Raw genomic sequence first — 24,215 nt, forward strand, 5'->3', positions numbered from 1 at the left:
CTTTTCCTACCCGTTTTCCTACACGCCCCGCCCCTTTTAGTCAGGGTTGGCTAGCAGTTTGTCCTATTACTGATCCATCAGCCAGTCCTCGAACAGTGGGCGGGGCTTGACGCAAAACAGGCGGAGTTCTGAAATAACTGGCAGGAGCGCGTGTCTGGTTTGGAAGTTCACTGGAAGCATTTAACCTTATCAAGGGAATTCAGGATTTCAGACTAATTAAACTCAAATGGGAGATCATTCAGACATCATCCATGGATGGATGGATGGATGGATGGACTGCCAAAGCCCCCCTAGCAGCACCACCACAGCACACTAGAGGGCGAAAACCACTGGTGTGGGAGCTTCTCATTATGTTGAGGTTCTTTACACTTTAAAAAGCTTACTCACACTCACATCTCATTTACAAAGATGGCTCTTCCTAATGTGGTTCTTCCATGGGGTCCTTCCAAAGAACCCTTTATAGCACTTTTATTTTTAAAGATGTTGTAATTAGTTTCTCTGGCACTAGCCATTGTGATATTTTCCTGCTAGTGTGGTGCATCTCATAGCGCTGCTGGTTTTGAAGACAAACCACAAACCAATCAAATGATCACATTCATGTCATAGTCATATCGCATTCACTGTTTCAGCAAATGATCAGGGTGGTAGCATGACAAGCCACCTGTTCTCATTCATACCCCTCGTTGTAAAAGTAATGTTTCCCTGCTCTGTTGTAACCAAGGGTAGACAGTAAAGAAGTTCATAGATGTTATTACTGCACTTAAGAACTTAAAATAAAATACTGAACCATTTGTCACTGGGTTTGCACACTGTGAAATTAGACCTCTGCATTTAACCCATCTGTGCAATGAAACACCCACATAGCATGTTTGTACACTAGTGAACACACACATTAGGGGGCAGTGAGCACACTTGCCCAGAGCAGTGGGCAGCTTTATCCACGGTGCCTGGGGAGCAATTGGGGGTTAGGTGCCTTGCTTAAGGGTACTTCAGTCACAGACTGTCAGCCGAGGGGATCAAACCTGCAACCTTCCGGTCACAGGGCTGATTCCCCAACCTCCAGCCCATGACATCCCCTCATTCTGTACTTTTATGAAGTGTCTCCATTTCTTCAGACTTTTACCTTCATTCCTCTATGTTTCACAGTAAAATATCCTATATTTGCAGCACTTTCTGCAACATCCTGTGACATTAAAAATAGATTTTCTATAATGTACAAAACAATAAGAAGCACTTTCACAAATAAATCAAAGCAGTCATAGTACATCTTTTATTAAATCCCTCTCCTACATGTCCAAACGTAGCTTAGCAACTAAATCAAGGCCCGCAAACCTCTGACAAGTTATCAGAATGAAAGAAAATGCAGTAATGTTGTGTGGGGTATTTTTAAATCATTTTTGAATGGAGAGTGGAATTTTACCCATTTCCTAAACAGAAGACTCAAGAGGAGAAAAGTGGGATTGATAAAATGTCTCATCATATTTTGACTTTTTATTCTTAAGCACATTCTTAAGCAAATACTTTTGTACTTTAACTCCAAACAGAGCACTACTACTTTTACTTATGTAAAGAGTATCTCTACTTTCACTGAAGTACTGGATTTCTGTATTTCGTGCACTACTGATTGTGACCTCATGAAGCATGTGGTAATGAGCTACTGAGTTGAGTCATGTGTTGTAGCATAGAAACACTAACATATCGCTGTTGTTGTAAGGGTCACTTTACAGGAGAAGGAATAAATATGCTTCACTTTTAACGTAAGTCAATGGAACCAGAATTTTTCCAAGTAAATTTGGGCCGTTTCTTTTGGTTCTTTCTTCATGAAATTTATACACAACAAACAGGCCAACAGGCATTTTCAAATTATGTCAAAAACTGAAAAACAACAAAAATGGAGCTGGTCTAAGAACAGTTCACCAATCAAAAATATGCTGCAAACAGCATCCTGTGGGTAGCATCCTGTAATGAAGGGGATGACCAACACAAATGTACAGTAACAGATGGGCTACTGTAAAAGATGGATTACAGTCTGTAATTGTAGAACTACAAAGTGAACCAATGTAGTAAGTGGAGCTGATAAAATGGACAAAGAATGCAGAAAACAGGAAGTGTTCTTAATAAAGTACTTGCTGAGTGTACATCAAATTCATCAAATTCAAAATGAGTGAATATTTGCAAAAAACAATAAAGTTTATCTGTTTGAACATTAAATATCTTGTCTTTGTAGTGCATTCAATTGAATATAGGTTGAAAAGGATTTGCAAATCATCGTGTTCTGTTTTTATTTATGTTTTACACAACGTCCCAACTTGATTGGAATTGGGGTTGTGTATCAGACACAGTGTATATTCCATTCATAAATAACTGAAAATGTTTGAAAAACCAGCTTTGAGGCTGGAGATCCCTGACTTCATCCTCCATCTCAGAGGTAACACATGAAAAACACAAAGTACTAAGCAACCTGTTCGGAGCAAAGGGTACAAAAACAAAATAAGAATAATGTATTAAAGAGTAAAACAGCAGTGTTTTTCGTAAATATCTCATACTTGCTGATTGTGGGATTTCAACTGATGCAGGTTTTCAGAGGATTTACAACACACATCACTGCAAAACAAAATTTGTATGAAAAAATAAATAAATAAACAAAATACACACACACACACACACACAGAAAGAGAGAGCAACGGCTGACCCTACTAATGACATTAGGACATTAAAGGCATTCTTATGATTTACAGAAATTTGATGAAATGTAATTTATGAAACGGGGTTCTGTTGTTAAATGCCCTCATCACATCATGAAAGAACTTTCTTTTCTTCTTCTCGTAATCTTCAGGAAATTCAGAGGACGCAAATCCCTGCTGAACATGTGACTTGTAGAATATTCCAGTTATTCCATATGTCTGATTAGGTTCAGCTAACAGGGTTGAGTTCTCTTCCTACAGTGGACGACTAAAAAAATGAGGTTTCAAGCACGAGCTAAATTACGGAGCCCCGCTGGTGACATCCTGTATAAACAAACATAATGTGGGGCCATGACTTAGTAAAGCGTGGGAACGTGATCCTAATGCATGGCCACGACGTAGTAAACCATGATCTCGTTCCCACGCCTTAGTAAGTCATGGCCACGATTTAAGCATCTATTTCCCACGCCTTACTAAGTCGTGGCCCCACATTATGGACCTCGTTCCCACGCGTTAATAAGGCGTGGTCACGCATTATTTTTATTTATACAGGATGTCACCAGCGGGGCTCCGTATCGAATGGATTCAGTGCAGAAAGACCTTTTAAGCGTTTTATTGTATTTATTTATTTATTTATTTTCAAAGTAAAGGGTACTTTCAGTTGGGACGACCTCAGTGCGGAAACCACCGGACCGGTCCACTTTCCTTTTCTACGGAACCCTCGTGAATCATCTGGGTCCGGCTGCGACACGCACGACCTGGCGTCCTTACGTCCACAGTGACGTACGCGGAAGCGGCAGATAAACAATAACAACGAAGTGCAGCAACCAAGAGCTCAAATAAAAAATAATAATGACGATAATATTAATAACGACGGGAGCAGGGCTTTACTGCTTTTAAATTAAAGGCAGCTGTACTTCGTACTCTGATAAATAATAGACTGAATCAGTCCTGCCAAGAGGCACGAAAACGCATCGGATGAGGTGGGTTAATGTGGGGTAACGTGGTGTGATGCACAGCGCAGTGGGTTAGGTTAGCTGGTCACAGCGCTGCTATGACTGCTGTGAAGACTAATGTGGGAGCTGTAGTCCCAGGAACGGCATCGAGGCGGTAAAAATGGGTTCAGTTTGTTCAGATAGACGGTAAACGATAAGAGACTTGGTCACCCGTGAAATGTGAAATATTGTGTTGATACGAACTTCCCACTAAACTACAGAGTTAGCTAGTTAACATCTTTAGCTTCAGGAAGGATTCGTTCTGTTGAACAAATCCGTTTTTATGCATGTCCATTAATCCGTGTTTCCATGGGAGGGTACGTTAGTTTGTCTCTCTCTCTGTCTCTCTCTCTCTGTCTCTCTCTGTGTCTCACTCTCTGTCTCACTCTGTCTGTCTGTCTCTCTCTCTCTCTCTCTCTCTCTCTCTCTCTCTCTGAACGAACCCTATATATAAAGTATATAAAATATACTCTAGATGAATTTCAGATTTATGACGTATATATGTGTATATATATTTCCCTTATATTCAACTTATATTTGTCACATATGGAAATATATGTGACATTGTGTTATGTCAACTCGAGCATTTCAGGACAAGGAAAAAGCCGAATCATGGACTCAATTTTACCAGCTGTCAAAATGCCTTGCTCTCATGCATGTATGTCTCACCACTGTTTCTGATGTGTTCATCCTGTCTGTTCACTTTTAGGAGAAATGACACAGCAAGTGACAAATATTCTATTAAGACAATGCAAGATGCCACACAGCTCATTACGCAGAACTCAGGCATGGCTGAAAACCCATTGAGCTCCATTGGGAAATGTGTGGAGAAGAAAGGTCCACTCGGTATGGATGGTGTGTGGACAGCAGTGAAAAATATGTGGGAAGTGGTTCTTTTGAAACATACATTTGTTATATATAGAAAATATAACAAAGAAAATATGAGAGGTTAATCTATAAAATGTTGTTGGTATGCATTTCCTATTGTGCCATTTTTAGTGTGTACACTGTCAGGATGTTTGACAGTGTTCGATTTATCAGCATTCTGGAGGTCTTCTAATCTTGAACACAACCTTTCACTGCTTTGTTATAGTTTTCATAAGTTTGTTTTTATTCTCATTATTATTATTTGAAGGAACTGCTTCCCACATGTTCTTCACTACTGTGTCCACAGACCATCTGTAGTGGTTGAATCTCTTTCTCTACACATTTCCCAAAGTTTCCCCAAAAGATCTCTGAATTTCACCAAATCAGCTGTGTAGCCTCTTGCATTGTCTTGTTGGAACCTCAGTGCATGACATATGCACATACAAGTGCATAACACTAATGGTGCCAGTGTATAACACGAATGGTGTAACACAGTGTCTGCCAGCCTGTAACACTAATGGTGATCAGAAAGTCTTTCAGCCTCGACTTACACGTCTAAACTATATAAAAAGTTTCAGTAGTAGGTGCCATGGTGTTGACAGTTATAATCAGACTGGTGAAACAGTACCAGCTTTCTTTCTTCATTTCAGTCATAGTTGTATGCAAACGTTTACAGAAGATTTACATTTGTTCCTTGTAGAGGATGTGCTAACTTATTTTTACTTAGTAAATCAACAACATTTGACCAGGGGTGATTAACTTTTGCATACAACTGTACACTACTGAAGGTTTGAATAGTTGGTGCACTGTCGCTTTTATTAGCATCAGATTAGTATGAACAGTACCACCTTTGCTTCAATATTTGTCAGAAACCTGGCCACCTCCAGCTGTTGTGGCATGCTTGATGTCTTTTCACTTTTATGGCTTTCCCGTAGATGCATTGCGCTGCAAATGACAAGTGTGTGGCAGCACAGCAGCATGTGGAGAACCCAATATTTGGCCCCAAGAGCCCTGAGGAAGAGTCCTGTGAGGAGGAGATGGACACGTCAGAACCCAACTGGCACTGGTTCTACCTGGCTGAGTGTGGAGTGTGGCATATGTTTGAAGTACGTGGTCGCTTCTTGCTTAGCTGTAGTCTACTCATTTGTTTCTAAAGTAGATCACGTATTTAGTTGTTTTGCATGCTCAGTCATTTTGACAACATTTGTGCTCTCTGCAGATTGATCCCAGTGCAGGATGCTCAGTGACCAGCGATCAGATTGAGCAGAACTACAACAGGAATCAGCACGGCTCCATGGATTTCTACACACCTAAATATACATATAGATTAGACTTTTCAGGTGGGATAACACACTACACGATAAGGATGTTTTTTAACTGAGATCTGTCTGGATATTTTTGATCTTACACCTGTTCTGTGCCTCTGATTTTGTAGTCATGAAGCAAATCAACGTTACGACTGGAAAACAGAGACCAATAAAAAGGGCTTTACAGTCTGCCACTGGATTTAGGTAATATATTTATGCATAGTACATGACAGTGAATGTGAGGTTTGTTGTTAGTCTTTGCTCAAATGCTGTATCAGTGTATTTTATAGTGTCTATAAGTGTCTATATGTAGTTTTTATATCACATAGTGTAAACGTGATACATACACTAACGTATGATCTTGTATCTATGTATAAAATAATGTGTGTCATAATCAGGAAAGTTTTACTTTCATTTTCTACAAAAAAACCCCACATGAATCTTTGCTCAAACGCTGTATCAGTGTATTTTATAGTGTCTATATCACATCATGTAATTGTGATATATACACTAATGTATATTTTTTCTGAAATGGTGCTCAGATTCATCTGTGATAACTTGGCTCTACCTGTCCCCTGCCACTGGGAAAGAGTTAACACTGATGAGCCTTACCAGGTATAAAGGCCTGTATGCTGCAAGAAGTTATGTGTTGCTTTTTAATTTATGCAAATGCATGCATAATTAAAAAAAAAAAAAAAATATATATATATATATATATATATATGTGGAAAAGATGTACACATTTGAATTAAGAAAAATTCTTTGCAACACTTTTATTCCGTCGCTGTTAAAAATGTGAGCATGTAAAAAAAGAGTTACAGCAACATTAATAATGGTGCTCATATCTGTATCCACCAAGTTCCCCATGTGACCTTGTCTCTCTGTCTGTTAGCTCATCCCACTGTGCAGAGACACTTTCGAGTATAAAGAGGTGGCCCGGCTGTATGAGAGGACAATGAGCCAGCCAATCAGATCCATCCAGAGAATACAGAACCTGGACCTATGGGAGTTTTTCTGCAGGTGCTCTGCTCTTACTTCAGTGGTTTCAGTGAATTAGTGTATATTTGCAGACATCAGCAAGTGTTTCAAATGTTGTGTCACTACCTTTTATGTAGAGAGAATGGTGATGAGAGTGAAAAGGGGCAGCTTGTTTCATTTTTTGTTTCGTTTCGGTTCTTTGGAACTTTTTTGTGCAAAGCGGAGGCTTTGATTCATTTTTTGTAATGCATATTATCTGTGTTTTCACATACTGGATTCAGCTCTCTTCAATCACTTGCTCCACAATTACTTATGCATGCAATAATACTGATGTCTTATTGTTGTATATGACTGACAGAGTGCTGAAAATAACAACTGAAAATGAAAGCTATTTTTATGTCAATATTACTTGGGGTAAGGACAGTGAGAGTACATAGTAAACTTAGTAAAGACAATTATTTTACTTATGAAAGGTTTATATTATACAATTATATTTACTTATGAAACTATATTTAATTTAATGATGTAATATCCATAGTAAAGTTTAATGTAGGGTTAATGTAAAGGTTTTAATATATGAACATAATATATGAACTGATATTATCCTGTGTGAGATCAGGTCACATGCAAAACCCTTATTTCAAAAGCTTGAATCAGATTGATTCATTTTTCTCAAAGGGTTCAATTAATATGGAATGAATCCCATTAGATAAAAGTGTGTGAATGAAGTACTGTGATGAAATCATACCAATTTTCTTCTTTTCATGAGTTCAGAAATACAGTAGTGAAAATACTCTATATACAGTGCATTTTGCAGATCTTTTGTCATCTATTTAAAGCTGTTTTTAATTATTAGTATAATTTTACATGAACTATTCAGGAGGTTTTAACCATGTTTTTGTCTTTTGTTTATGTTTTGCTAAAGAAAAAAGGCTCAGCTGAGGAAGATAAAACGTGTAATAGACATTGATGAGAGGATGCTGTTTCATGGGACGGGCCACAGTAACGTTCAGGCCATATGCACATACAACTTTGACTGGAGGCTTACAGGAAGCCATGGCGACGTCTACGGCAAAGGTCCAGTCTTTTTATCTTGTTCTATGAACATAACCAATTACACCACATACGGCATCTATTATAATTTAAAGCAGCACTGTAAGATGTTTTATTGAAATATAAAATATGGTGTGTCTCCCTGTAGCCTAAAGTAATAATTTAAGACGGGTCAGGTTTGGATTTCGCAGGAGTTTTTCAGATCATGTCATACGTCTTTATGATTTAGCATAATGTGCACAGGCTCAAAAAAGAAGACCTGGTTCGATGCTTAGATCTCAAATGCAAAATCAACATTATAGTAATGAAGATATGATGACAATGGAAGATGGTTCACTTACATCCTCAAAAGATATGTCGGTCCCTGGCTTTTGGCTGCGTTCTCATTCGATATTCTCTCAAAGCACTCAGAAATGTCAGATTATAAAATGTTCTTCTGTACACTGCGTGCAATTACACACTTCCACAAGGGAGGTCTCCAAATCGCCAAAACTTGCATAGTGCGGCTTTAATGAAACTAGAACACATACATATTATATATAGGGCTGGGTATTGTCACAAATGTTTCAACACAAATGCTTTGAATTCCTGAATTATACTTTATATAATACCATCTTTTTAATTACAATCCAAAAGTGGGTGTGGCTTAAACCAGAAAGGAGTGTGAGCTGCTGGCATGTGGGTATATTTCCTGGCAATAATAGATTGCAGCCTAATCAAGACGTGCTAACATTAAGTGAAATGGATGTGGATTGTTTTAAAAATAGCCAATCAGCAGTTTCGATTTTGAAACAAAAGTTTTTGATACTCTGTAGTATTGAAGTAATTTAGTTGGTACCATAAAAGTTTAATTTTAATACACAGTCTTAATTTTAAAAGCCCATTGTCATGGGTCAGTAATGTGGATTCTCATCTTTGTATATTCATTTGCATTGTGCAGTGGTTATTGTTAGGCCTGTAAATAGCTGGCCTGATATTTAATTTAATAATTTAATTTAATTATGATTTTTTAGGAAAGAGCATTTATTAAAACACTGTTACAAAAAACACCAAAAAACACGAAATACACAAATAGACATTCCATTGAGATTTAATATGTGTTAGCCTAACTATTGCCAAATCTCTCCTTAAATGAAGTCCAGTTGCCATCTGTTACTCAGTTTATCTAATCAAGATTAATATTGTGACTTTTATTAATTCCACAACAGGGAAATTTCACGTTTGCATTTTACCCATCCATGTAGTAAAACACCACATACACACTAGAGGGCAGTGAGCACTGAAGTACATAACTGAAGGGCACTTCAGTTATGTACTGTCGTCTTAGGAGATTGAACCGGTGACCTCCAGCCCATGACTGCCCCTAAAGCAGGAACTGTTTTGGAAACAGGAATTCTCTCACTACATGAATTCAGGTGTGCTGTCAGAAACCAAACCCAGGTATTTTTAACTGTATTCATCTCACTTATTATGAACTTAATACATATTATGAAGTTTTTAAACACAAGGAAATCTTGTTAGGTCTTACTGTATTTATTTAATTGCTTTTATTCTATTGTTATTAATGTTTTTACTGGCAAAACACACTTACTACTCAGATGTAAATAATTTTTGGCTAAAATGTTTGCACAGTACTGCATATGCTATTTTTGTAAATTGCTATTTGAGTGTAAAAATGAAAGGGCAATTTCATGCACAATTACTGTTTCTTTGCTGAATTTAACCTACTAGAAAAAACATAACACAACATGTGGCCTATGCAAATGTTGTGACAGGTTTCATAGTTTGTGGTTTATTTTTTTGCAATATGTTATGCAGCAAAAAATAAATAAATAAATAAATGTGCAGGCAAATCCCATATTTAAGTTTGTTCCCTTTAGAGGCCACATAATTTGATCAAGGATATTCAAACTTTTGCACACGGTTGTATACTGATACTGTTCTCTGAATGTTTCCTGCTTCTCCACAGGAAGCTATTTCGCTCGTGATGCCAAGTACTCCAGCAAGTTCTGTCACTCGACCAGCAAGCATAACTTCACTCTGCAGAGACACGGCCTGGCGCCGCCCATCTTCCAGAGCGAGCCGCCTTACAAGTGCATGTTCCTGGCCCGGGTGCTGGTGGGGGAGTTCACAGTGGGTCACCCTCACTTCTGTAGGCCACCCTCCAAAGACTTGAGCATCGCCAACTTCTTTGACAGCTGCGTAGACGATATGATCAACCCCAAGATCTTTGTGATTTTCGACAGCAACCAGATCTACCCAGAGTACCTTATCGAGTTTTACTGACGTCAAAGAAGAAGGACTAAAGCATTAGCTTTCTAGTTTTTTAAATGACCATGTAGGACAGTTGGTTCCATTAAACATGCTGAATTAGGATGTGCGGAGTCCTGACCTGAATAGCCATGCCTTTCCTGTGAAACAGTGCCAAAGTGACAGTGTGTTCAGCGGACATGGCGCTAGTTATGGCGTGCCTTCGATGTAAACAGCATAATCGGGCAACGGACTGGAAACGCATAGACGGCCTAGTGTGTCCTAGTATGTCCAGTATACGTGTACGAAGCTCCTGTCCATTCACTGCGTGTACATGTACCATGCGCACAACTGATTTCTTTTTTGGGGGGGATAATTTATGTATTCCATTAATCTACCTCACCGTAATTCTACCTCATGTCAAGTAGTCCTGCAGATCACAAGACATTTGCTAGGGTCCCCTGTCATTTCACCTGTAGTTCAGTAGGAATTCCACCATCACTGACTTTACACTTGTCAGCAGCAAATCCTTTAGTAATTACTGTACTTGATTCACCATGTGCTTTACTGTAGGTGGTTTTAGCATCAAATGTATGGACTAGCCCAGAGCTGTTGGGAACAAGTTTATTTCTTCAACCAAAACAGAAAACCTATGTTAATGCCCAGTGTGGGGTCTTTAAATGCAATTTCAAATTCAAACCACATTGCACACGTCAGCATGCACTTACATATGTAAAATACTGTCTATAATCGTTTACATTGTATGGTCTGTATATATACGTGTACATTAGAGAAATTTATTGTCCTATATGTGTGAGAAATGGGGGGTTAATTTGAGATGGTGCGTTATTGTGTCTCCACTGGAAACAGTAATGGGTTGAATTTACCCGATTCTACACCAGTTCACATGAATCAAATGTAATACATTAACAGTTACTGATTGACGGGAATTGTGTTAATGTAATATATTTGGTATATTTTATTCATGTGCAGATGAAAGTTAATCAAGTGAATTCACCTTTTCAGTCCAATATGATTGTTTGTATGGGGGAAAAGTTACTTGGAGACATCTATGACATTGATGACTCACTTGTTCACACTGTAAATGTTTATAATCTAGGCAAATCTGTTTACTCCAGTAGGAAATGGTTGTCAAGGGGACGTCCATTACGCAAGCACATGATGTCAAAGTAGGAGTGGCAGTTGTTTTTTCTTTCCCTTTTCACCTGTGCCAGTTCAAACCTTTGCCAAGTTTACCAGGAGTAACAGTGAGATGAAGTCTTCAGTGATCTCGTATTGTACAGTAAAAATTACTGTTATTTAACTGCTGTCATGTTTGCTGATATGGAATATGAGGATTTTGGGATTGAGCCTATGGATACATCAGACACTCCTTGGTACTGGTTCTACCAAGCAGAATGTGGCATTTGGCACAGAATTGAGGTACTGTATTATTTATGTGATTTCTATTCTAAACGGTTTATTGTCAGCTTGCTGTTTTCTCAAGGCTTTTAACTTCCTTGCAGGACGATCCAATAAGTTCCCTCACCAGCTCAGAATTGGAGAGGTATTACTTGAAAAACCCCCAAGGAGTTTTAGATATTACTGCAGCAGGAGTCCGCTTTCAAATAAATTTCTCAGGTAATGTTCTCAAGACATTATGATCATTAAAAGTCCTAATTGTTGGATGTAGGGCAATACGTGCTTTATGGAATCAGGTGTTTTTCTGATCTCTAAAAATCACAGAGCACACGCAGACCACCTTAACAACAGGGAAGACAAGAAAAATAAAGCGCGCTACTGCTACTGAACGTACTTTAAGGTCAGTATTTTTGTATATGCCTGTTAAATTTGCTTAGCCTTCCTAGCAGGCTGTTCGTGAATGGATGGAAACATGAGTGTTTCACTTTCCCATGAAATGAAAGTGAAAGTGAGCCTTGTGTGTAACAGATGTAAATGTGCTGACCAGGCACCATCTGTTCCAGCTCACTGGGAAAACATGGACCCTGAGAAACCTTATCAGGTATGATTAAAACAAACCAAAATATATTTATTCTAATTTATTTAGCTTTTTCACTCAAGCTTGACTATGAAACTCATAATCCGTGACAGGGGGTGGGGCAGTTGGTTATCCAGTTTCACAGTTATTCACTTACAAAACAATTCCCCATCCAACAGCTCACCTTTATAGCCAAATAGCCTTTATAACACCAAAAGAAACTCATGTTAAATGTAATAATGGAACATAAAACACATTTGGGGAAAATAAAACACATTTAATTAAGGTCATTAAAGTTACATTTTAATATAAGGGGACATAATTACATGTGTTATTACCCTTGGTGGTTGGTTAGTGTAGTGGTTAACACCTCTGCCTTCTACGCTGTAGACTAGGGTTCAATCCCCCACCTGGGTCAGCACCCTACACTATACCAATAAGTGTCATTGGGCAAGATTCCTAACACCACCGTCGCCTACTTGTGTAAAATGATCCAATTGTAAGTCGCTCTGGATAAGAGAGTCAGCCAAATGCCATAAATGTAAATGTAAATGTACCCTTTTATATAAAAGAGAGAATCGGCTGTTACAACTATTGATACACTTGTGTAATTACATGAGGCAAAACTGAAGTTGATACACGTGTAATTACATAAAGTGTACGGCTGTAATCCATCTGTAACAGTGACTAAATCATTAGTAGTTACATTGTTGTTCACATGTAACTACAGTTATTAGAGACACTTAATATAAAGTGAGACTAGATATTTTTGGAGCCCTATCTGGATACTATAATGTGCTATAAAAATTAGAATTGCTTGCTTCCCCAGCTTACTTTTCTCATCTTCCCTACATTCTTTTTTTTAGGTATCATAGCCGCTATATATTGTTATAGTAATAACGCAGAAATTGTTAGGGGGGCCCAAGCAGCTGCTTATATCACTTAGTGGGTACAGCCCTGGTTTTAATATGAATAACTGAAAAATAAGCCTAGGGTTGTTTCATACAACCTGTAAAGTAAAAAGCACTTCTTATTATTAATAAAATGATTTTTATTGTAATAACCTTTTAAAACACTGTTCTGTCTTCATCAGGCTTTTTGTCTGAATCAGGACACAAACGAGTTTAAGAAAGTGGAGAAATACATTCAGGAAATGGGTTTACTGCATAAACCGATTAAAAACATTTACAGAATACAGAACGTGGACCTCTGGGAGTTGTACTGTAGGTAAGTAAACTTTTGTGCATATTGTAATGTGTAGCAGTGGCTTCTGCATCTCGTTTAAATGAGATTTGTCTGAAATCTACATGTCTGTCACTATTTATGTTGGGTTGTCTTAGGAAAAGAGCACAGCTGAAGAAATTAAAGGGTCAACCTGACATTGAAGAACAAATGCTGTTTCATGGCACGAGCAGAGACAATGTACATAGCATTTGTTTGTACAATTTTGACTGCAACCTCTCTGACCAGAAAAGGCGTGCTCATATACTCGGCAAAGGTAGTTTTGACATTTTCTTTGTTTTCACCTTGTTAAAAATATTTTGGAGATTACACAAGATGTACTTCTCTTTTTCTTTAGGGACCTACTTTGCAAAACATGCATCATATGCTGCTAATTACAGCTTGATTGCCAAACCAGGAGTCAATACCCTCCAAATAATGTTCCTTGCACGTGTGACTGTAGGAAAATATAAGCAGGGACAGTCTGATCTCTGCAAACCTGATGGTGACCAAAAAGAGAACATACATGACAGTTGTGTAGACAATGAAATGTACCCCAGAATTTTTGTTATCTTTGATTCCAATCAGATATATCCTGAGTATCTGCTCGAGTATGGGTGCTAATAAGTGAAAATGCATGAAAGAAATTACAGAGGAATAACCAAGTAGTAAATCTACTGAGTTTCTGAGCTAGCACTTCACCACAGACCATAAATCCTTAGTCTGTTGCTGAAAACATGCTTCAAGTTCAGCTGTCAATCAAGACCCTACGTTTTGTAGCACCACTCTCACAACCCTGCTGGGAACACATTGCGACCCCAGGTTACAGATCCCTGGGCTAAATAATGTTGTTCTTGTACTAGTATTACAGTTCTATAAGCAACTCTAAAACATCCAAAGAGCAGAAGGTTCAAAACAAATTTCTTCAGTTAGTCAACATGACCATCTAATGAAATCATTTATTTCATAACTGGACAGCAAGTAGTCTTGAAAGCAAAAACATTCTGAATGTCCAGCAAGACTGGATCTGAAAGCCCATGGACACTATTGGTGCCTTTTCTCTTTTTACAAAAAAATCAAAATATTAAATTATTTCCTAAACCATGTTCATCAAAACCCCTAAAGCCCTAGTAAGGTGCTTGTTTCTTCTTTTAAAGTAAACACTCAAACATCTTGAGATAATAATATTGCACTGAATTTCTTTGAGAGCACTTCCTCCCTGTTTGTTTATTTGAATCTTATAATGATAAAAACCCACAATCCATGAATTAATCATTCCTCAATATTCTTGACTTGGTAAAACCAGCATGATTAGTCAAAGTAGTCCTCAATGTCAATATTTGGGTTCAGAAGCTCTTCACCATATGAGGACAAGTCCATCTGGTTAAGGATAAGGTTTTCAAACGTCTCCTCCAAGTCTGTCTCTCCAATGAGAATGGCCCCCATCATGCGGCCGCCACTCAGCACCACCTTTACGTACTCATGACCTTTCGTGCAGCGCACCAGCAGCTCATGATTTGAGCCCAAGCCCTGTGCATTAAACTTCCCCAACAGCACCACCTGGAGGATAAACACAGGGAGAACATCCATGCAAATCACTGTTACGCTGTGTTTACAATACAGTGGAGTGAAGAAATTTTTCACCTACAATCATTTTCTGTGGAAGATCTGTGGAAGTTGCAACTTTAATAACTTTATGCAATTTAGAAGCAATTTTGTTATATCCGCAGTCAAGCGATTAGCTTTGCTGTAATACAATGCAGCATTACGGATGTCCTCATTATGTTTTTTCTTTGCCCATGAGTAGTTTAATTTTGAACATATGCCAAAATGGAGTCCTAATCCAAAATTAGTTTTTTAGAAGATAATATGACAAGATAGTAAAACCTATCCAATTTAGCTACTTGGCTTTAAACAGACAAGCATTAGCTTTAAATTGCTACAGTCAATTCCATTTTTGGTGTGCAGTGTGACCTCCACTGTGATAAGCAAGGATGCACGATATGTTGATGGCCAATATTTTATTTGTAAGTGGGGAAAAATGCAATTATTATTCTTGTTATCAGACCGATATTGAAATTACAGCTAGTAATAACAACTGATAACTTGGCATACTATTTTTTCTGGCGCACGCATGTGTAGAGGCATGTGTTGTCACCCATAGTGGGAATTTCCCCTGCCTTCTGCAGGCCTCTCACTTTCGCCGTTACAGCCGCAAAGTGATAGAATTGAATTCTGCCAGAAAACAGCGATCACAGCAACGTCCATCACAAACTTTATTTAGTTCAGTGGATATTTAGTTTTAAAATCAAAATATTTCATATTTTGCTGTATACGAAATAATGAAGGCAACACATGATGAATCATCAAAAAAGGCAGATACACATAGTTTGAGACTGTTCAGATTTAACATTTAAAAGTAGCCTAGTCCATAGCAAACTTCAATTCATTGTGAGTGAGATAAATACAACCTCTTTTATCTCTATTCAGATTAGTGTCAGATATGCTGTGGCAAACGGAGTGAGGACGCTCTCAACTTCACTATGAATGTTACAAAAAGAGACAAACAAATTAACATGCAGGGGACTATTTTCTTTTGGGTAAATGCTTTTATGTTTTTTTATATATGTATACACACACAGGCACATACACACAGGAAAGTCTGAGGCCACTTTGAAAATATACCGTCATTTGCATTTAACCTGCAAATATAAAAAAAGGTTTTTTTGAAATATTTAGAACAAAGAACAGTTATGAGAAGTAAAAGGAAGAAGAAATTAAGGAGGCTGTACTATTTGTAGATCACTTGTCCAATTTTAGCAAATTTGTGAACTGGCCCTATTCAGGCCAGTTCATCCAATTGAAGCTCATGTTCACATGACTCTCGGGTGCTAAGGCTGATGACTGACTCTGTGCCTGTCTGATTAATAATAAATAATTCAAAAAGTCTAATTTTCACTCAGGTTGTAGGATGATATTATAATTCATAATAGTAAAATCATTCCATTACAAAAAAGGCAAAATATAAAAAGCATTTCCACTAGTGGTCTCAGACTTTTGGAACCCACCACTGGTAGAGAATTATAATTGTGAACAGTAGCTATAGTGAGTTAATAATATATTCTTTATTTTTATCAATTGTTTTGTATTTGCATAATGTTGTGAATGGGTTTAGATAGGAGTATCTGCCAAAGAATGTGAAACATCCTTATAAAGGAATGTAAAACATTAAAATAAGTAATTAATTTATATTGTCAGTTGTCTGCGACAGTAGGGCGTTAATTTTCAGTTATCGTATTGGGCCCAAAAATTCCATATACGTTCATAACCTATATTTGTTTTTGCACTTTTTTTAAATTTATGGTGTCTGTGTTTTAATTTATGGTGTAAACTGTGTTTACCGCAAAATTGATAAAAATGGTGCACTTACGTTTTACTTGTGGTTAATTTAACTGTGTTTTGACAAAAGCTTAGCGATCTAAACTGCTATAATATGCCTCTATTGGCTCCAATGACAGTTTTTCCTGATCAGACTGGGACATAACTGAGAACTATGCACAGTTTCAAAGCAAAGAGGAAAGAGAACACACAGAATCTGTGAGAAGGGAAGGAAAAATGATGCATGACAAAGGAATTGACCTTATAATTGAAGAACTTGGTGATATGAGAGAAGAGCTCGAAGCAGAAGTCCAGCTCGATAGGTTCCTCCAACACATCGGCCACAATGCATCGTGCAGCATACCAACCCATCTGCCTTGCCTGCGTCCACAAACGCATCTACCACAAGAGGGAGACACAGTCATCACTCAACACTTACTACATAAATTTCCAGCCCACAAATACACTTGTGATTTTAACTCTGTGCCCATAATAACTGGCTGGGATTTGGACATGGCAAAAATGATCTGTACTCGCTAATGAAGCCCTTATGATGTCTTGTATACTAAACGAGAAAAGTTCTTGTGTTTTTGTTAATACTCTAATTTACTGGTCTTATTATAGTACTGGTCATATTATAGTCTACTGTTCAAATAAACTGCTTAAAATAGCCTGAGATAACAGATTCAAAAGTATAAGAGTGATCTGACTGATTAATCTGTACCTGCTGCCAGAGGGCGCTGGGCTCCCAGCCTGCAGTGCACACGTCTCCAGCTGCATACACATCTGGCACAGACGTGAGCATGTGCTCGTTGACCTTCAGCCCTCTGTCATCTGCCAGTTCAAACTAGTTGCAGGATATACACAATGACATTGGAGTTTCACTTACACAAACATCAAGGCAGATAAAAAATGCCACCTTGAGCCAGCTAGTGAACCTGGAGAGGAGGCAGGACAACTCTGCTTTAGAAAGACTAGATCATTTCAACCAAATTACATAACTGAGTAAAGTATATGTACTCACACATATGACAGCTCATCTTACAGAGCTGATGGTACCTCAGCACTCACTTCACCAAAGTAACACAATTTTTCCTCCTTTTTCCTAAAACCAAATTGACTTGCCTGCTCTGCGTTTTCACTGGCTGGCTCAATTCAAGCAAATCATTCTGAACCACCATTACTGTCCTCAGAACTAGATTCATATAAATAAAACTCCCACCTGCATGCACAATAAAATAACAGGGAACCCTCAGGCCTACTAGGCCTACAGAGACATGTTATTTAATAAAATCATAATGCTTGTATTTAAACTCTACAAACAAAAATCCAGATTTGCCCTTCGTTAGACCTTCGGGGGCTTCTCAGAAGGCCTAGCGCGTTACATAAACCTACAACATAATCAGGAAGTGACAGCAGAATCAACTAATCATGTTTTGATACAGCAACAAAGAGGGTTCTTCTACTGCTCCAATGTCTAGCTTGTAACAATATAAGAACACATTTTTGGTACCATACATGTTTTTCAAGGTTTCTTTAGTAAAGAAAATGGTTCTATATAGAACCATAAACACTCAATGAACCCTTTGCATGATTTAAGGGCTCTTTGCATCATAAAAGGGTTCTTCAAATTGATGGAGAACGTGTTGTATATGGTTCTATATAGCATCAAAAAGGGTTCTGCTATTGTGACAAGCTTAACATCCTAACAATAGAAGAACCCTTTTCAAGAATGTTCTATAAAAAAAACATATACAACATTCTCCACCTGAAAAATGCTTTCAGGATGCAAAGAACTGTTTAAGCATGCAAATGTTTCTTTAAGTGTTCTGTTTGTTCTGTTGAACCACTGTCTTTACTACAGAACCCTTGAAGAACCCTCTATTTTAAGAGTGAAAGCTGTAATAGTCAAGGTTAACCAATGCATGGTAATACACACATATATTACGTATGTATTTGCTTTCACATGTTTGAGAATCAATTATGACACTATTACCTCATCCAAGACATTCGTGACAGCAGATGTATCAATAAAAATAAGGTAACAAATCCTCTCCAGAGATCACACTACATATGACATGGTGGTGCACACTGTAGTGCACAATTTCTGTAATTTGCTGAGAACAATTTGGGGGACAAAAAGTTGTAACTTTTGCACAGGCTACATTTTATGTTTTTATTTTTCCAAACAGTATTTTTGCATTAAAATGTGCAGAAATGTGTTCTCCATAGAAGATGTATTAACTTCCATCCATCCATCCATCCATTTTCTAAGCCGCTTCTCCATCAGGGTCGCGGGGGGATGCTGGAGCCTATCCCAGCAGTCTTCGGGCGGAAGGCAGGATACACCCTGGACAGGTCGCCAGCCCATCACAGGGCAGACAGACAGACACAGACAGTCAACTCACTCACACACTCACACCTAGGGGCAATTTAGCATGTCCAATTGGCCTGACTGCATGTCTTTGGACTGTGGGAGGAAACCGGAGAACCCGGAGGAAACCCACGCAGAAACGTGGAAAACATGCAAACTCCACACAAAGAGAACCCTGGCCGCCCGGCCGGGGAATCGAATCCAGGCCCTCCTTGCTGTGAGGCGACAGCGCTACCCACCACGCCACCGTGCCGCCCCCTCATGTGATTTATGTTAAGTGGAAATAAAAAATCTCAACCAGACAGTGACAGAGTGACTCTACTGAGCAAGTTGTTTTAACCCTTACATTGTTGCCATGGAGAAAAGGTTCAGTGTTTGGCACCACACCTGTAGCACTGACAATGAAGTCACAGCCAAACGTCTTCCCATTGGTTAAATGGGCATAAACTGGCCACAGCCCTGAGGAAAAGAACAGTAACTCTGATCAGTATAAGAACAATGGAATCTAGTTTAGACATAAAGCAAGTCCCTGCTGTGCCATTTCATGTTTGTTCATTAGGGCTTCCCTGCGACTGTACTATTTCATTCTCTGTAGTTCAGGTAAAATAGTTTCACTGTAAGCAATAGAAGCATTTGGACTGTGACATCAATTATATATAACAAATGTTGCCAGATTTTTAACCTATTATAGACAAATGTCCCTGTGAATTTATGCAATATGCACTAGCAGTGACCCACTTATACAGCTTCAATCTTTATTTTCCCTGAATCTATAAAATGCCTTTGAACAATAACATTATTTCAGGTGTGAATCTTTAAATAACCTATAAAACATTTTACTAGTTTTCTTATAAAAGAGCAGACAGAGCAAACTGCACCAATGTTTCTCAACATTTTAGCAGCACCAATATCTGTGCTACTGCAGCTGCTTCAGGTAATAGCATATGACTTGGTGCGGACAGTCTGCAGACCCTCACGCCTACATGCCTATTGTGTCATTTGGATAAATATGGAAACAGTTTATCATGTATTATAAGCTTTTTGCTGACCTAAATCTGTTTCCTGTGTATGGAGTGGTGATTTCATAAAGTCTTGCTGTGAGTAGATCGTTTTAATCTCGCACTCATATTCTACATGGACTCTGTGGGACACCTGCAAACGAAAGAAAGACATGAAGAATGTCAAGAATTACATTTACGATGCATATGATGTAATTTATGATGGTCATTCACAAGCAAATACACCTCCTCTGTTCCCCTTAGGCTGATGCCCTCATGCCAGTCTGGACCTAAGGCACTACCAAGCTCTCCTGATCCTGGTAGGAAACATCACACATTAGCATGATATACTACATACTACAGTTATAGAAATAAGTCATTTTGATTTTTAGTTCTTTTGAGAGGCTTGATATGTTGAAACAGACAATGTATACAGTGGTGTTGTGTTTTAAAAAAATATGACTAAAATAAAAAAGACTTTAATTTAACATTTCACTGTGATTTCTGGACCAGTTTATGCTTGCTTGGACTTCTGGCATGGTCAGAATTCAAAGCAACAACCAACCCCCCAACAATAGGGGGAAAAAGACAATATCATTGTTCTATTGCCCACCAAGGGCAGAAAAAAAATCTATTTTAGTATTTTTCCAAAAAGTGCAGGGTTATAAATTGACATTACATCACTGTTTTTACTTGTTTTTTTATTTTACACAATTTTGTAAATGCCAGCTTTACATTATGTGGACATTTCATGAATGGACTAATAGACACGGTGCTAAATTACTTGGAATAAAATCACATTATTTTGCATTAAAGATTTTCCTTCTCATACAAAGTTAGCATTTTGAATATAAGAGAACGTCATGAAAGCCATGATCCTCTTCTTTGGTTTCAGTGTTGAAGCTCATACCCAAGAAAAGGCCAACTGTACTTAAAGTTGCACAATGTAAGATTTGGGGGTTTGCACGTCATGTACTATCACGCAATGTGCAAAACAACACTGTACCTTCAGCTGTGCTTCCCTGACTGGATACATCTGATGATTGTGAGTGGTCTGAAAGATAATTACAAGAGAACTCAGTCAAAATTTGGTGAAGGACTTGTCCTCCGAAGATCGAAGTGTATTATCTACTATTGTCATCTTCATCACTATAAAGTTGTTTTGCATTTGAGACCTAAACATCATGCTGGATGTTCTTTGTGAGCCTGTGCATGTGACATTTACATAAAGCTGTATTATCTGATCTGATGCCTCTGACCTTTGAAGTACTATTTCAGGCTTTACAGACTCACAACGGCACAAAGGCACCATATTATAGCATGCTATTTTTCCTACTGACTCGGTAATGCTACTTCTTTCCATTTTAACAACAAAAAAAAATCTTACATAGTGCCACTTTAAGCCAAAACAAACAAGTAAGAAGACAACAGCAGTTTAGAGATCAGCCCTGAACTAGACCTTTATTTACCATCTTTAGAGGCTGTGGTGTAGCGTGTTCTCTTGCACGGCAGTGCTTTCTCTGGCTTGTCTGCCTCCAGTGAGGGGATGAGAAACTGGGCAGCTCCTGCATCAAAGAATGTATTCCCTATGGCCTTGTCCTTTATTGCCCAGATCACTTCACAGCCCTCCACTTCATACCTACAAACAAGGAAACATAGCACAAGGAATAGTGGATACAAGTGCGATCACAAAACCAGCCACAAGGGGGCATCTGATCATGTAAGACTGCTGGGATTCGTTCCATTAATATGTACAGTATATCTGCAAATCATACTGTTTTAAATGTACACTTCTTCATAAACTATATTTATGTGACATTTTAACGCTGCATTCTTTCACCACACAAAAGCAGTACTGAGCTCATACCGAAAAAATTCTAAATACATGTTTAAAAAGAATATGCAAATACTGCATAATGAAACAGTATAGGTGTAAAAATGCATTGATGCATCATGGTGCATTGAGCTGAAGGTGGAAATTCTGCTTTGATTTTGGAATGTCATTAACAATTGATTACAATAACATTCAATACTATCTGACCATGCTAAAATTCTGGATTCATTTTCAAATACAAAGAAAAAATAAAAGTACCATTTATATTCTACTATGCAGTCATTTTGCTGTGCACTGCTGTGCAAAAGTCAGGGACTGACCTTTTGCTTATTACTAGTCAAAATGGCCATTAAGTACAAGTTATTTTTCTGTGCTAGAAGAAAGAAGGAAACCTATCAGTATTTGTCTTTATGTAAACGTCACACAAACAAGCTCAAAAAGAAGGTCCAATAGATGTTTAAAAAAAAAGAAGGACAATAGATGTTTAGGTCTCAAATGCAAAATCGACTTTATACTGATGAAGATATGATGGCAGTAGTAGACACTACACCTTCATCCTCAGAATACACGTTCTTCACCAAGTTTTGAAGGAATTCTGTCTGTGTTTACTTTGGTGCACCTTCTGCAACTTTAACTCTTTCCATCCTTCCAATGTTACCAAACAGTTACAGCTGTCCCCTTCCAACAAAAGCTGTACAAAAAGCTTTCATTGACATTTATATTCCTCTTAAAACAGACACCAACATTCACCCAAGCAACTACCCAAACACTCTTTAGCCTTACAATGTTTGCTTACATGCACCTAAAATGGTTTAAGGAGATATTCTGATGAGTCTTGTAAGAAGTGGAAAATGCAACCAACTTCTAAGACTGAACTTTGGAGGTGTGAACATCCCTGCAAACTTCTTTGAAAAACTTGTGAAAAGAATGGAACTTGTAATGAATACAAAGGATGGACACATTTTCCAAGTATAGTTGTTGAGGCTTCTGCGTAATTTTATGTTAAATAAGCATTTTCTGCTTTTTTTCCTCATGCTGAAAAATGAATAACTGGTACTTAATGGCTGTTTGACTGGAAATGAAATAAATGCAAAAACATTCTCTTACTTTTTCACAATACTGTATTGCTGTCTTTGTGCATTGAATTGTGACCTGAAAAATCACAACCTAATCACAGTGACGTCAGAAGCTTCCCCGGTAAGCAACAGTATAATTGCTAGCAAGTTCTATTTAAAAAATCAGATAGAACCATCATCAATGGACAATATTCTGATAGCAGCTGAAAATATGTTGATTCTAATAACTGATACTTACACTAACTCCAAAGCAATGCCTCCATTTCCAACAACTACCATGCGCTTGGCTTTGGATAAATGCTTCTGAAATTCCTGTAAAAAGAAAAGAAGTCCATAAAACACTCACAGAGTTTCTGTAATTATTTCTATTAATATTATATTCTATTAATATTATTTCTACTATTCTGTTAAAGTACTTATATCCTTATAAGTTCCTGTTTCTATACAAAAGACAGTGATTCACTGTATACTGCAAAGCTCTACCACACCTGGGCACTGTCTGTGTCTCGTATGCCCAGCACGTTTGGGTTATCCGGGATGAGGAGTTTAGGTCTGGCGCCGCTACAGAGACACAGCTTCTCATAATGAAATACCTGCCTGTTCTCAGTCTGCAACACCTGCATGTAAAGACAGTGTCAGTAACATATTCTCCTCATTATTTCAGTGCCTTGGAGCACTCTAGATTTTGCTTTGACTCACATGTTGCTTTGCATGGAGGCCTTTAACTGCCGAATGAATAACTTTCAGGTTTGGATACTTCTCCTCCAAAATGCTGGCTGGCTGCTCTTCCACACTGAAGTCCTGTAAAGTCTTTGAAACCTACAGAAAAAATTTTTATGTATACACCTGAACAGCACAGTCAAATGGTATTGTTCAGCTTCGTAGGCCCTTTTTACAGTAACACTAAATTTTTCCCCTTCTTTCAGGGCTGGTTTGTTTGCTTATTCACACATACAAATGTTTTCTTCTGTGAAACACATGCTTCTGAAGTAAGATTTGTGCATATAACGATAAGTTTCTGATTGACAATTTTACTTCATTACACTGCTAATGCAAACTTCTCCAACTATTATTTCCATCTTATTTTAAGACCATTTCTGAATTATTACTTATTAAAAAAAAGCCACAGAATTTATGGCCTGGGACTATTTTACTGCTTTGCACTTGTTTAAATACTTTGAGTATTGATGCATTTTATCGT

At 38.0% G+C, this 24,215-nt stretch overlaps 3 protein-coding genes and 1 long non-coding RNA gene across 7 annotated transcripts in view; 3 read left to right on the top strand and 1 right to left on the bottom strand.

The window, feature by feature from the left end:
- Positions 1 to 3,456: 3,456 nt before the first annotated feature.
- Positions 3,457 to 11,458, top strand: LOC108427062 (protein mono-ADP-ribosyltransferase PARP11). The gene is made up of 8 exons (XM_017696984.2): positions 3,457 to 3,667; positions 5,482 to 5,652; positions 5,766 to 5,886; positions 5,982 to 6,057; positions 6,396 to 6,468; positions 6,746 to 6,873; positions 7,757 to 7,908; positions 9,854 to 11,458. Exons 2-8 carry the CDS (start codon positions 5,482 to 5,484, stop codon positions 10,168 to 10,170), a joined length of 1,038 nt encoding a protein of 345 aa, XP_017552473.1. The 5' UTR covers positions 3,457 to 3,667; the 3' UTR covers positions 10,171 to 11,458.
- LOC108427063 (protein mono-ADP-ribosyltransferase PARP11-like) lies at positions 11,434 to 14,668 on the top strand. 2 transcript variants are annotated; one of them, XM_017696986.2, is made up of 7 exons: positions 11,434 to 11,577; positions 11,661 to 11,775; positions 11,881 to 11,956; positions 12,085 to 12,157; positions 13,227 to 13,360; positions 13,474 to 13,631; positions 13,713 to 14,668. In XM_017696986.2, the coding sequence occupies exons 1-7, from the start codon at positions 11,467 to 11,469 to the stop codon at positions 13,976 to 13,978; spliced, it is 933 nt and encodes a 310-aa protein (XP_017552475.1). In that variant the 5' UTR covers positions 11,434 to 11,466; the 3' UTR covers positions 13,979 to 14,668. The 2 variants fall into 2 exon arrangements, with proteins under 2 accessions (XP_017552475.1, XP_017552474.1); XM_017696985.2 differs by having other exon boundaries at positions 13,474 to 14,668.
- pyroxd1 (pyridine nucleotide-disulphide oxidoreductase domain 1) overlaps positions 14,294 to 24,215 on the bottom strand; it is a 14,303-nt gene continuing 4,381 nt past the window's right edge. For 2 of the 3 annotated variants that reach the window (XM_017696979.2, XM_017696980.2), the window contains exons 4-14: positions 23,714 to 23,833; positions 23,503 to 23,631; positions 23,253 to 23,326; positions 21,574 to 21,743; positions 21,111 to 21,158; positions 20,351 to 20,421; positions 20,156 to 20,258; positions 19,453 to 19,565; positions 17,457 to 17,579; positions 16,994 to 17,131; positions 14,294 to 14,914 (exon numbers count right to left, since the gene is read on the bottom strand). In XM_017696979.2, coding sequence (XP_017552468.2) covers positions 14,666 to 14,914; positions 16,994 to 17,131; positions 17,457 to 17,579; positions 19,453 to 19,565; positions 20,156 to 20,258; positions 20,351 to 20,421; positions 21,111 to 21,158; positions 21,574 to 21,743; positions 23,253 to 23,326; positions 23,503 to 23,631; positions 23,714 to 23,833 — 1,338 coding nt within the window. In that variant the 3' untranslated portion in view covers positions 14,294 to 14,665. The remainder of the gene's footprint in view (positions 14,915 to 16,993; positions 17,132 to 17,456; positions 17,580 to 19,452; positions 19,566 to 20,155; positions 20,259 to 20,350; positions 20,422 to 21,110; positions 21,159 to 21,573; positions 21,744 to 23,252; positions 23,327 to 23,502; positions 23,632 to 23,713; positions 23,834 to 24,215) is intronic. The other variant, XM_017696982.2, reaches the window with a different exon arrangement.
- LOC119263616 lies at positions 20,299 to 22,202 on the top strand. The gene is made up of 2 exons (XR_005130391.1): positions 20,299 to 20,424; positions 21,000 to 22,202. It is a non-coding gene; the product is annotated as an uncharacterized LOC119263616 (long non-coding RNA).

This window comes from Pygocentrus nattereri, chromosome 1 (genome assembly GCF_015220715.1).
Source record: "Pygocentrus nattereri isolate fPygNat1 chromosome 1, fPygNat1.pri, whole genome shotgun sequence".
NCBI lineage: Eukaryota > Metazoa > Chordata > Actinopteri > Characiformes > Serrasalmidae > Pygocentrus > Pygocentrus nattereri.